The 13,371-nt window shown below is 44.7% G+C and overlaps 1 protein-coding gene across 1 annotated transcript in view; it reads left to right on the top strand.

Moving 5' to 3' along the window:
- Positions 1-13,371, top strand: part of ccdc30 (coiled-coil domain containing 30) — a 98,756-nt gene that overhangs the window by 47,073 nt on the left and 38,312 nt on the right. The window contains exons 21-22 of the mRNA XM_063207930.1: positions 106-263; positions 4,199-4,364. Of these exons, the coding sequence (XP_063064000.1) occupies positions 106-263; positions 4,199-4,364 (324 nt within the window). The remainder of the gene's footprint in view (positions 1-105; positions 264-4,198; positions 4,365-13,371) is intronic.

Genomic DNA, 13,371 nt, shown 5'->3' with positions numbered 1-13,371 from the left:
AAGTAATTAAAATGAAAAAATAAAATAATGATAATAATAATAAAACTATTTATAAAATAAAACTTTGTGTGACTGACGTCCAGGTGGTTGTCTTTTGTGTGCCAGGTGTTGGAGCTGCAGCAGCAGTTGAAGAGCAGTCTGCACCAGCTGCGGCTTGAGGAGGCGCGCAGCGGGGAGACGTCCAAGCTGGAGCGGGAGAGCAGGGACCTGGCAGACAGCCTGTCAGCCCTCCGCGCACAGCACCACGAGGAACAGCTGCAGAGGTGAGAACACACCACTACTGACATGCCTACTGACCTACTGACACCACTACTGACAGCATTACTAAGCCCAGCACCACGAGGAACAGCTGCAGAGGTGAGGTCACAACACTACTGACATGCCTACTGACACCCCTACTGACACCTCTACAGACACCCCTACTGACACACCTATTGACGTGCCACCTCTACTGACATGCCTACTGACACCCCTACTGACAAACTACTGACACCCCTACTAAGCCCAGCACCAGGAGGAACAGCTGCAGAGGTGAGGTCACAACACTACTGACATGCCTACTGACACCCCTACTGACAAACCTACTGACCTACTGACACCCCCACTGACACCACTACTGACAGCCATACTAAGCCCAGCACCAGGAGGAACATCTGCAGAGGTGAGGTCACAACACTACTGACGCCCCACTGACACCCTACTGACCTACTGACACCCCTACTGACACCCTACTGACCTACTGATCTACTGACACCCCTACTAAGCCCAGCACCATGAGGAACAGCTGCAGATGTGAGACTACACCCCTACTGACAAGCCTACTGACACCCTTACTGACGCCCCTACTGACGCCCCTACTGATGCCCCTACTAAGCCCAGCGCCACGAGGAGCAGCTGCAGAGGTGAGGTCACAATACTGCTGACATGCCTACTGACGCCCCTACTGACGCCCCTACTGACACCACTACTGACACACCACTGACAAACCTACTGACAGCCATACTAAGCCCAGAACCACGAGGAACAGCTGCAGAGGTGAGAATACACCACTACTGACGCCACTACTGACGCACCTACTGACACCCCTACTGACACCCCTACTAAGCCCAGCACCACGAGGAGCAGCTGCAGAGGTGAGGTCACAATACTACTGACATGCCTACTGACAACACTACTGACACCCCTACTGACTACTGACACCTCTACTGACTACTGACACCTCTACTGACTACTGACACCCCTACTGACTACTGACACCTCTACTGACTACTGACACCCCTACTGACACCCCTACTGACACAACTACTGACACCCCTACTGACACCCCTACTGACGCCCTACTGACTACTGACACCCCTACTGACTACTGACGCCCCTACTGACTACTGACACCCCTACTGACTACTGACACCTCTACTGACTACTGACGCCCCTACTGACTAGTGACACCCTACTGACGCCACTACTGACACCCCTACTGAAACAACTGCTGGTGACAAATTTAGGAGACCAGACTTGATCCTACTGTACGTCATTGACATGAGGTGTGCATGTACTTGTAATTTATTGTGGAGTTAACAGCTACAACATAAACCCTTACGCTGATATTTGCTATCCATGGCAAAATATCTATTGTGCCCTTGGTAAGCTCATGCACCACAAGAGAATATTGTGGTAAAGGAGGGAACTATCATTTGACAGCTTGTATTGTCGAAAACACAGCAGCTCGATTCAAGATTCAAGATTTCTGTCATTACACTTCATTATAGGTGTGTAAGAGAGTAAAAATTATTTGTGTTTTGTCCCCTCAAAGATTAATAAATGAAAGAAAGGAAAGGTGTGTGTGTGCATGTGCGTTCGCATGTGCGTGTGTGTGTGTGTGTGTGTGTGTGTGTGTGTGTGTGTGTGTGTGTGTGTGTGTGTGTGTGTGTGTGTGTGTGTGTGTGTGTGTGTGTGTGTGTGTGTGTGTGTGTGTGTGTGTGTGTGTGTGTGTGCGTCTGTAAGACTAAAGTAATATTGAAAATCCATGCAGAGTTAGAAGGAATTTCTGAGTTGTACGTGAATCATGAGATGAGTAAAGCCTGGACAGGTCTGGAGATTCACACCTATTCTGAGCAGCCTTTGTTCATTAGGTGTGTCAGTCGTGCTCCTTAGCACCAATCAATGTGACACACACAATACTCAATATTTCCTCCCACTGGAGTTTAGCAAAACGTATGGCTTCATTCCAAAACGTAGATCATTGTGGTTAAGCAAGTGGACTTAGCGGTAAGTAAAACATTCTCTTCTTGCTCTGGTCGACAGCAGAGCCAGGTGCTCGGACATGAGGTGTGGCTTGATGAGAACTGGAGGTGGCGGTTGTACCCAGGGCTGGATTAACAAGACCCGGGGCCCCTAGGCTTCAGGTTTCTGTAGGCCCCAACGGAAGGCAAAATTTGTCACAAATTTCATAGACAGCGTCATAATTCCAACCCCAAGAGGAGTATTGTAAGATGTAGAAGTAAGATAAGAAGTAAAGCTCTACCTGACTATTTAGACACCCCTCCTCCCCCCTTTGACAAACTGGGGGGGCCCTGGCAGGTGGGGGGCCCTAGGCTGCAGCTATAGCTAGCCTGTGCATTAATCCGGCCCTGGTTGTACCACTCCTGAGGGCCTCACCCACACGCATTACCATTGGTCCATTGAAACCACACTATGTCCGCATCAAAAAACAAAGGAAATATGTACAGTACTCTGTGCTTCAAAAGTAATAATCCAGTGCGACAGAGCAGGACTAAATCATAAATAGACAGGAAAAATAATCTGGTGCCACACGGATGTCTATTTTCTGTAGTTTATTTTCGCAGTTCAATCAGACTTTTCACCCAGATTCTTTTTCCTCTCTATTTTTGTCCATATCAAAACTCCCAATGGTGTGGTGTGAAACATGATGAAACCAGAAGTGCTTTGGGAACAAAATCACTGGGAATTTTTAGAGTGGAAGTGGTTTGCAACTATCACCACAGGACCTGTTTGTGGTGGAAATACACATCGTTACACACCAGGCAACCCACTTCTCTATCTGCCTCCCTCATCTGAGATAGTCACAGGCCTTGTGTTCCTGACGATTCTCCTTTATCCACGTCATGACGTCACGTAATACATGGAGTTAAACTGCAGGTGACTGGACTTTCTCTTTAATAATAGTAGTTATACATCATTTTTATATAGCGCTTTTCATGATACTTAAAGTCACTTCACAAATGAGAAAACATGTAGACAACACATACAGGGTGGAAACAACAGGACAATGAGAGACATTGAGTTAATTTGAAGACATTTTGTTTCTCTTTCCAAAATCCTTAATGAGTTCTACTGGATGTAGGAGTTATATATTATACCGTTTATATGCTTCTCTCCTCCCTTCACCATGTATTGAGTCACACATTGGGAGTGCTCCCTAACACACCACACACCAGGACTCATTGCATCTCATTACACTGGTATGAGAATGAAATTTGTGCATTTTCTTTTTCTTTGTTGTATTTCACATACCGCAATACACTACCTCACATCATTGACTGCGTTAGCTGTAACATTCACTGGCCTTGTAGTGGAATGCTCCCACACAAATCACACCCTTTCTCACTTGTCTATAATTCCCATCTGCAAGAGTCAGAGGCCCTAGCCTTGCCTAGCCTAGCCTAGCCTAGCCCAGTATGCGGCCAGGCAAGCCAGAGTGTATCCTTTAGTCTGACATTGCACCATTGGCAAAGCTGTTGAACTTACAGTCTGCATTCAAACCAGTTCAACTGCATGTGAAAGGATAGCACAGCTGTGCTAAGTCAGCCCCATTCACTTACTATAAATTTAAACCTGGGAAAAAAGCTACACAGATAGAATGTATTGGTTGGAGGACCATAGACCTATAGCCCAGTTATGTTTCCCCCTATGATGTAATGGCAAACCAATCTGTCAGACAAGTGGATTTTGTGCCACTAGGTGGGTTCGCCTACAGTAGTTTGCTACGCAAAAATTGCCCTCACACACATATTACATACAGTCTATATATATGTCTATAACTTCTCCAATCCAGCAGGCAAATATATTTTGTGCTGCCACTTCTGTATTTTTCTTCTTAGCAAAAGTGTTTTGACTTGTGGCACTGGCACAAGCCTCACACCACTCCCATGTCTGTATTCTTCTCCATGTGCAACAGGAAGCTGGTGGAGCAGCGGGAGGAGGAACTCCAGCAGCAGCTGCGCTCTCTGAGGACCAAAGAGGCCGCCCTGAGCCGCAGCGCCTCCGAGCTCACGCAGCGCCTGCAGCAGAGCGAGACACGCCTCCACGTGCTGGAGACCGAGCACGCCGCCGCCAAACAGGAAGTACGTGCATTCATGACGTTACATACGTTATAGATGAAAGTGCACTCCACAGCACACAACAAAATTACATGTTCACCCTACTTACGTCCTGCAGACGACTCAGAACCATTCAGGCCAGTACAGAAAGAATGAGGAAACGTTTTTACCCCCAGGCAGTGCGACTGCTGAACAGGGACTTTTTTAAATAATCATTTTCTTATTTATTTATTTTTTTTATTTTATTTTATTTTTCTTTAACTTATTTCTCACCTTTTATTTCCTTTTTTACTTAACTTCTTGAATTCTTAAGATGCAGAGCTGATGATCCCATCATCATTTCAGTACAATACCATGTACTGTATGTGACAAATAAAATTACTTGAACTTGAATTTGAAAAAAAATGCGTTATAGAGCTTGAAAGTCCCGCCCCTTAGTTCCGCGTTTCACGGGACCTAAGCTGACCATCTAACAACATGGTAGCGAGTAAATATCTTCTGATCTCAGTCATGATATGCGCTGGGCTACAAATATGCTGTTTAAGAGGCTAGATGAAGATTATTCATGTAGAAGTATCAATGTTTTGTTCCGATGCCGTTGGCATGAAAAATGTGAAGAAATACAGCTTTCTAAAAAGTTTGGGGGTTCGTACGAAAAATTAAGCAAAAATATCAGAAACACCATATATGGAGCTGGTGGCACAACTCGAAGGGGATCGAAATATCATTTTAATACCGCCATTGGATTACATGCTATGATTTTTGGCTAAAAACGCTGTTGAGGTCCCATGAAATCGGGGGAAGTGACGTCACTTTCAAGCTCTATAGATGAAAGTGCACTCCACAGCACACAATGAAATTGCAAGGGGACAGCTTCCAATGGTGCCCGAAAGGGAGCAGTGCGGCACCATGCTCAGGCTACGACAATCATGGAGGAGGATGGGGGAGAGCACCGGTTAATTACTCCCCCCAGCCTGGTAGGTCGGGAGTCGAACCAGCAACCTTTGGGCTACAAGTCTGATGCCCTAACCACTTACTCATGATATGCATCTTACCCATATGTGTCCCTAGCACTAGGCCACGGCTGTCTCATTACATTACAGTACATTTAGCTGACGCTATAATAATCCCAAAGCAATGTTACAACAGAGTAGGTAGCGAGAAATGATTGGTAAGGAAGACGGTTCATAAGGAGCTTCTCCCGGAATAAATATGATGTAAGGTGCCATGATATGACTGCCAGGCCCCTTTTGGAGACTGGAGGGAGTTCAGAAGGAATGGAATTCAATTGGAAACTCACACCCATTTAGGAAATTGGAATTGATCCCTTTTTGTTGCATTAGTGATGCGTAGTGTGCTTTATCTTGGTTACCGTATTGAATATATTTGATATAGTCATCAACACATGCTGTAGACAGACTGCACCACTGCCAAACAGGAAGCATGTGGCCCATGCATCATAAGCAACACTCCAGTCTTGCAGCATAATGCATGACAAGCATCCCAGTCTTGCATTACATCACATACACTTACTTACCTTGCGTTACATTGTATTAAGAGCTGACGCTCTTATCTAAAAAGTAAGCGACTTACAGTACAGTACAAGGAGCAGAGTAGAGTTAGGTGGCTGGGCACTTCAACCATAGATGAATACTGTGTTGTATTGTGTTGTGTTTTATTATATTGTGCTCTATGCTTCTCTTTTGTGTTCTGTTTGTATTGTATTATATTGTATTGTATTGTATCCCATTCTATTCTATTCTATTCTATTCTATTCTATTCCTTGAACTGTTCGTCACAAACCACGTTCATAGAATAAACTGCATTGACGGCCTTATTCTGGGAATTGCTGTATGCCCTGATGTGTTTACAAAGGTGTGGCTTTCCTCTAGCATTCTTGAACGAGCTTGAGCTTGTACTATATACACTAGGCATGACGCTGGTCCCAAAAAGCACAGGATTTAATCCACGCTTAAACGCCTATTTACATTGTGCTTTCAAAGCAGGATGAGGTTGGCACTCTTCCACCGGAGCCTAGTGTACTGAATAGAGAGTCAATAAAACACTCTGGGAATGAAGAAGCACTATTGTGCTAACCATAAGCTGGCTGCTGAGGTCCTCATCGAGCCAAAAGCATCCGTTTTTGTTTGACTGAAACACAAAGCGGGTAGATAAAGAAAAGGGAGCCCCTTCTGGAGGACAGTTATTAGCGATAATGTAGTGAAAGGGCTGTGTTGAGGATTTGTTTGCTTATATAGGTTACATAAAGGTTATACAATGCAAAGAAATGTGCAGAATAATTACAAATGTGAATCCACGTGAGCTTTTCAATGAGCTGACTAAGGCTCATGCATGCAGTAATGTGGTCCTCTGACATGTCCAGGCAATGCACACAACTACAGTAAGCATGAGCAATGTCAAGAGTGACTTGTACATCAGCACTCTACTGACCTTTCTAGTCTAGTGAATAACCGTCTGTTATTGTGCCACCATTCCACATCATTGCATCCATGCATGCAATCTATGTCTATGAACCTACGTCTCGAGGGCCATTGAGGCCCTTGAGGCTGTTTTATCCGGCCCCCGATATAATTCTATTGTAATGAAGCTTCACATGAAATATAGAATATTTTCTAAAGGAATTTTAGGATTACATTTGCAATACAATGAAGTTATATTCAGGGGACCTAGAGAAGGTGGGGTCTGTTTTAAAGGTGGCTGCCTTCAGTAAAGGCCTAAAGGGCAGGGGGAAATCCTGGTTTGTTTTCATAGTACGGCCCTCGGAGGACTTTTACGGCCTTTGGAATAATTTGAAGTGGCCCCTCAAATGAAAAAGGTTCCCCACTCCTGGGTTAGGGTGTCAGACTTGTAGCCTTGCTTGGGGCTCCATTCGGGGATGCCCCCTTGCACAGGTGAGGCATAAATGCATGCAGTTTCGTTGTGAGCAGTGTGCACTTGTGTGCTGCCCAGTGCTGTGTCACAATGACAATGGGAGTTGGAGTTTCACAAGTGGGCTATTTATTATTTAGCCTTAGCACACTGTTTTCCATTGTTAGACCACAGTTGAGTTGAACTCAATGGTCTTTCGTGGTCGGTCCTCCATCAACAGTCGGAGCAAATGAAAGACTTCCTTACGAGCGTGTTTGCTTGAGAATATATTTTTCACAGTGCTGTTGATTGAGGTCTACTGGTCCATTCTTCCTGTTTCCTGGTGAGGTACAGTGTATCCTGTGATTCTGCATCCTGTGAACTTGGGAGGAGGTCAAAAGCACCTGAACACAGTTGAAGTGTTCAGTTGAAATGGCGTACGTTCTACTCCGTTGTGATGCAACGGCGGGGGGGCAGGACATGGACGATTTTGAGGCGGAAGTAAATCAGTCGCGGTTGCATCAAAAACGTTGAATGGAGTTCTATCAAACCACCCTGTCCCCTTATAGAGGTCAATGGTAAAATCTTTCCCAGTGTGTACGGTGGTGCAGTCAGCTATAAACCAATCATCAGGGAACTTGTCCTGAACTGCGTAGAGGGAAAAATATTATGTTGGGATGCAAATAAGTATGTAGTGCTGTCCTGCATCCCCAAGCGGCCTTGACCAAGGTCTCTAATAGTGAAAGTGAAAAAGTGAAATGTCCACAAGTGTCCACTATACACTGCACAAAACAAAACTGCATTTATGCCTCACCCGTGCAAGGGAGCAGTGTGACAGGACAGTACCATGCTCAGGGTACCTCGGTCATGGAGGAGGATGGGAGAGAGCACTGGTTTATTACTCCCCCCACCAACCTGGCGGGTCGGGAGTCGAAAATGGCAACCTTTGGGCTACAAGTCTGACGCCCTAACCACTTACCCATGGCTGCCCATAGACAATACTAGACAGTGGTTCTAGAAATCTACCATATTCTTGCAAGCTTGTTCAGAGTAACAAGTGGCACGAGTGGAAATATTTGCTGAATCCATGACAGCGTTTTTTGTTTTGTTTTTTTTGAATGATAGAGGAAGTTTCGAGCATGGCAACAGCCAAAATATAGATTGCTATGCATTTTTTGCCATGCTCAAAAGTTCCTCCTTCCTCCCGAAAACAAGAATAGCCTGCTGAGGGTATGCAAAGTGAACTGGATCAGTTACAGTAATGCTTGCATATGGGGCTGGTGAGGTGCATTAGAGGCAGAATTTAGATGGCAAGAAGTTAATATGTTCTCTACATATGGAGAGGATGGGGATTTGAAAAAAACAGACAGGATGGATATGAAGTATGAATTATCTAGTTCAAGATGTTTGAAACCCCTGTTATAACCATTCCCACTGCTGAAAATGTGTGTGTGTGTGGGGTTGGGAGGTGGGGGGGTTGTATTTTGGATGATATTTTTGGACGATTACCCCGCGAATAGACCAGGCGCGATGCGATTCAAGCGACAAAGTGCAGCAGCAAGCGATACGAGCGATTGAGGAGACTAGAGTATGTCCGTACAGGCAGAAGGCAAAGCATTCAAGCATTCCCATTGGCTGTGGTCACTGACCTCTATACAGTCATTGGCTGTCGCGGCTTGTCGCCGAACTGCGTCACAGAAAGTTGAAAAGATTTCAACTTCAAACTGTCGCGCTCGTCTCGCAAATCGTTCTAGTCTCCAGAATCGCTTTTGTCGCACGACTCAATACAAAGTCAATTACTTCCGTCGCTCGCCTCGCTCAGATCGCCTCTGGTGTATTTCTACGGTTAGGGCTCCTGCATCTCTTTTTTTCCACTTCAAGCACTGACCTTTCCCATACATTGTTAGTGACAATATCCATACCAATGGGTAATACATACTGTATATTTCAAGTCAAGTCAAGTCAAGTCAAGTCAAGTTTATTGTCAATTTCTTTACATGCACTGGTCATACAAAGAATTTGAAATTGCGTTTCTTGCTCTCCCATGCAGACATAGACTAATCTAGGTGTTTACCTTTCCTCTGATTTACATTAAAGTTTATGTTTTTGCATTTGGAAAATGGGAGGTGGGAGGGTTGTGAACATTTTCTTATCTCCAAAGGGGGTCTCAGCAGCAGAAAAACATTTGGGAATCACTAGAATAGCCTAAGGTACAACATGATGATTCATAAAGCATATTCCTTTTTTTTAGGGGCTTTTATGCCTTTATTCGATAGGACAGTCTGAGATGGTGACAGGAAGTGAGTGGGACAGAGAGACGGGGTGGGATCTGGAAATGACCCCGTGGGCATGCGAGCCCAAATTTGGGGGGCTTAGCGCGCTGCGCTACAGTGCCCCCCATATTCCTAGCCTATTTATGTTCATGGGTTTAATAAGTTTTTACAGCGCTGTTGATTGAGGTCTTAGTCCTCTGTCCACTGTGTTTGCTGGTGAGTAACAAGAGGAAGGCTTCATGCTCTGAGCTAGGGAGGGAGGAGCTCAACATGTATCCTTACAGCGCAGTATCACGACTATGAAGTGGACTCACTGTGCTTTCAAAATACACACACACACACACACACACACACACACACACACACACACACACACACACACACACACACACACACACAAACACACAAACACGCGCGCGTGCACGCACACACGCACATACACACACGCATGCACACACACACACATACAAACATTAACACATTCACACACCAGCTCTGGAGGCTGCCGTACGGCGCCAATTTTCCAGGGTTCACGTGAGACAGTACACACACAGACACACAGACACACACACACATACACAGGCACACACACACACACACACACACACACACACACACACACACACACACACACACACACACACACACACACACACACACACACACACACACACACACACACACACAGGCACATAGGCACACACACACATGAATAAAAGTCCTAAAAAAGATTAGTCTGGAAGCTGGAAGCGCTTCATAGCCTAATTTCGTAACATGAAGACCTAGGCTACTAGTGCAGGAAGACTGTGTATCGCTACTTCGCTGATGTGGGTGGGGCAGCAAATATGTACAGTAGTGCTGCTTTCCTGCCACCTCCTCCTCCATGTCCACTCCAAGTGAAGTGCACTGTTCCAGGGCGGTCCCTTAGACTACAATAAGCCAACATCTCACTTAGGTACATGGCGTTCTCGTCCTTAGAGAATTGATGTAGTATTGTGTGTGTGTGTGTGTGTGTGTGTGTGTGTGTGTGTGTGTGTGTGTGTGTGTGTGTGTGTGTGTGTGTCTGTGTGTGTCTGTGTGTGTCTGTGTGTGTCTGTGTGTGTGTGTTGGCTTAATAGCTGCACAGTAAAAAAATATTCCCGTGATGTCACAGTGGCTTACTGGCTACTAATTGCATTCATTTCACAGTAGTTTACTGTGGCCATCCTCACAGTTTACTGTGATCTTCTCACAGTAGTTTACTGTGGCCACACCACAGTAAGTTACTGTCACCCTACCCACACTACCATGATCCCGCCCCTCCATTCATCACCACAAAAGAGGTAGCTACCATGTTATTGTGGCACCTCCCATTCCCCACCATGACTGAGACAACTGTGGCATGGAACCAGTGCATCACACTGCTCTCTTGAATTGATTGACCGAACTATCCATAACCACAGAGAAACTCAAGTTTCTGCAGTATGTGCAATATTATTACCATTTGATAATTGTAGTCTCCTGGATGATAGTACATTAACCAGTGTGCATAGAATACCCTGGTTGAGCATAATTAGACAAACCTGAAATGTCTTAATCAAGTAAGCAACACACCAAAAAGGATACCTGCTACCATAATACTCACTACCAACTAAATAGCTAGCCAGCCAACAAACCAGTCCACCAGCCAACCAAAAGAGTCAGTTGTCAGCTAGCCAGCCAAAGAGCCGGCTAACCAACTAACACTCAGTTAGTCAGCCAACTAACCAACAAACAAGTCAGTTGTATGGCTAGCCAGCTAACAAACCAGCCATCCAGTCAACCAAAAGAGTCAGTTAGCCAGCCAACCAGCTGGCCAACAAACAGTCAGTTGGTCGATCAGTTAGCTCACTAACCAACAAGCCGGACAGAGAGCCATCGAACCAGTCATTTAGGCAAGCAACTCAAGCATTGTGACAGTCTGAGTTTATATAGAGGTGAAAGTTAACCATGTGACCAGAGTAATCAGGCATGTGGCAGCTGCAGGTAGTAATCCAATGAACTTGTAACAGTCCTATATACTCAAGTGAGGTCAGGTACTAATTGACAGATTGATTGGGCACTACCATTGTTCCTGGTTGATGGTAGGCAATGTCAATCATGTCATGCAGCATTTGACTTTCAATTGTGCAATGGCACTTCACAAGATAGCCTAATTTTGTTTACTAGGTGGCAATATTCTGATTTAAAATTGGATGCTGGAGTTTTGGCGTGCACATCTTGCCAACTTAAAAAAGTGTTTGTGTAGCACATTGGTTGCAACTTAATTTATTGGAAGCAGAACCAGTAACATTTCCAATCATAGACCTTCTTCTAATTAGTCCTGACAATTAGTAGTTACAATCAATCATGGCCAGGAGCAACCTAAAGTGACAAACAGAAATGCAACATTGGTTTCTGTCCCTAGGGTAATGCCGGGTTAGAACCTGCAACTCTCTGATCTTAAGTCCACCTCCCTAACCATTAGGCCAAGGCAGCCACATAGTGTACCCAATCATGGCCTAGACCCACGAAACACCTGTTATAACAGCACAGTAGTTAACTGTGATATGACGGAAGGTCTCTCTGGATTTCACAGTAACAAATTATGGCAGAATATCACAGTATGTTACTGTGAAATGAATGCAATTAGTAGCCAGTAACTCATTGTGAGTTCACAGTATTTTCTACTGAACCCACAGTAAGATATTGTTACACACTTGAAGTGGGCGAAAGTTCAATGGGAAGGCATGTCAGTTGGGTTGAAGGCTGACGCCTTTACAGTAGTTAACTGTGATATGACGAATTCACAGTATGTTACTGTGAAATGAATGCAATTAGTAGCCAGTAACTCCCTGTGAGTTCACAGCAAGATATTGTTACACACTTGAAGTGGGCGAAAGTTCAATGGGAAGGCATGTCAGTTGGGTTGAGGGCTGACGCCTTTACTCAAAGTGATATACAAATATACAATAATGGTTGCTGTCCCCAGGGCAATGTAGGGTTTTGAGGGATTTGAACCTGCAACTGTAACGCCGCATTATGTAATAACGGTGCAATATGTAATAATGTAACAAATTATTACATAATGCGGTGACAATTGCCGCATTGTGTAATAATTTACGCATTTCGTAATACATTTCTTGAACGCATTTCGTAATAACTTTTTTCTCATCTTGTAATAAATTATTACAAAATGCGAAATTTATTACGGAATGCGGCCGCAACTTTTTTTTTTGATGGAAATGTAATAACATGGTGCATTATGTAATAAACTATATGGATATGTATTTTCTGCACTTGGATTCACTAGGCACAACACACACACATAGTCTCAGTGACATGGTAGTCACTGCCCTCTCTCTCTCTCATTGTTCTCAGTTCTCAAACTGCTCGAGAGTCGCGAATGATGCGGTTAAAACCGTTAAGAAATCATTTCACAACGTGTTGCGTGCAACGAGGCCAGCGAATGTCTCGCACTTTCTGCTACATTACACCAATTTACAGCGACATTAAATATGTGGCGCGAGAGAGAGAGAGAGAGAGAGAGAGAGAGAGAGAGAGAGAGAGAGAGAGAGATAGAGTGTGTGTGTGTGTGTGTGTGTGTGTGTGTGTGTGTGTGTGTGTGTGTGTGTGTGTGTGTGTGTGTGTGTGTGCGCGCGCGCACGCAGACAAACCTGGCCCATATTGATCTTAAGCCCCATCTTGGCTCTTTGGAAATATTCTTACCATTACAAAGGCTATTTTAATATTTTCCCCCAAACAACATGAATCAAACCCCAGGAAAAGACCAACCATTATAAGTGACTCGTGGGGAGCTGTCCATGCTGGTGGTGCTTAATTTTTCCCGATATTTGCCCGTGGAGTAGTGAGTCTTTCATGTCTGCCTACAT

This window comes from Engraulis encrasicolus, chromosome 10, assembly GCF_034702125.1.
Source record: "Engraulis encrasicolus isolate BLACKSEA-1 chromosome 10, IST_EnEncr_1.0, whole genome shotgun sequence".
In the NCBI taxonomy this organism is placed as follows: Eukaryota; Metazoa; Chordata; class Actinopteri; order Clupeiformes; family Engraulidae; genus Engraulis; species Engraulis encrasicolus.
The sequence above is the reverse complement of the archived record's forward strand: the minus strand, read 5'-3'. Positions and strand labels throughout refer to the sequence as shown.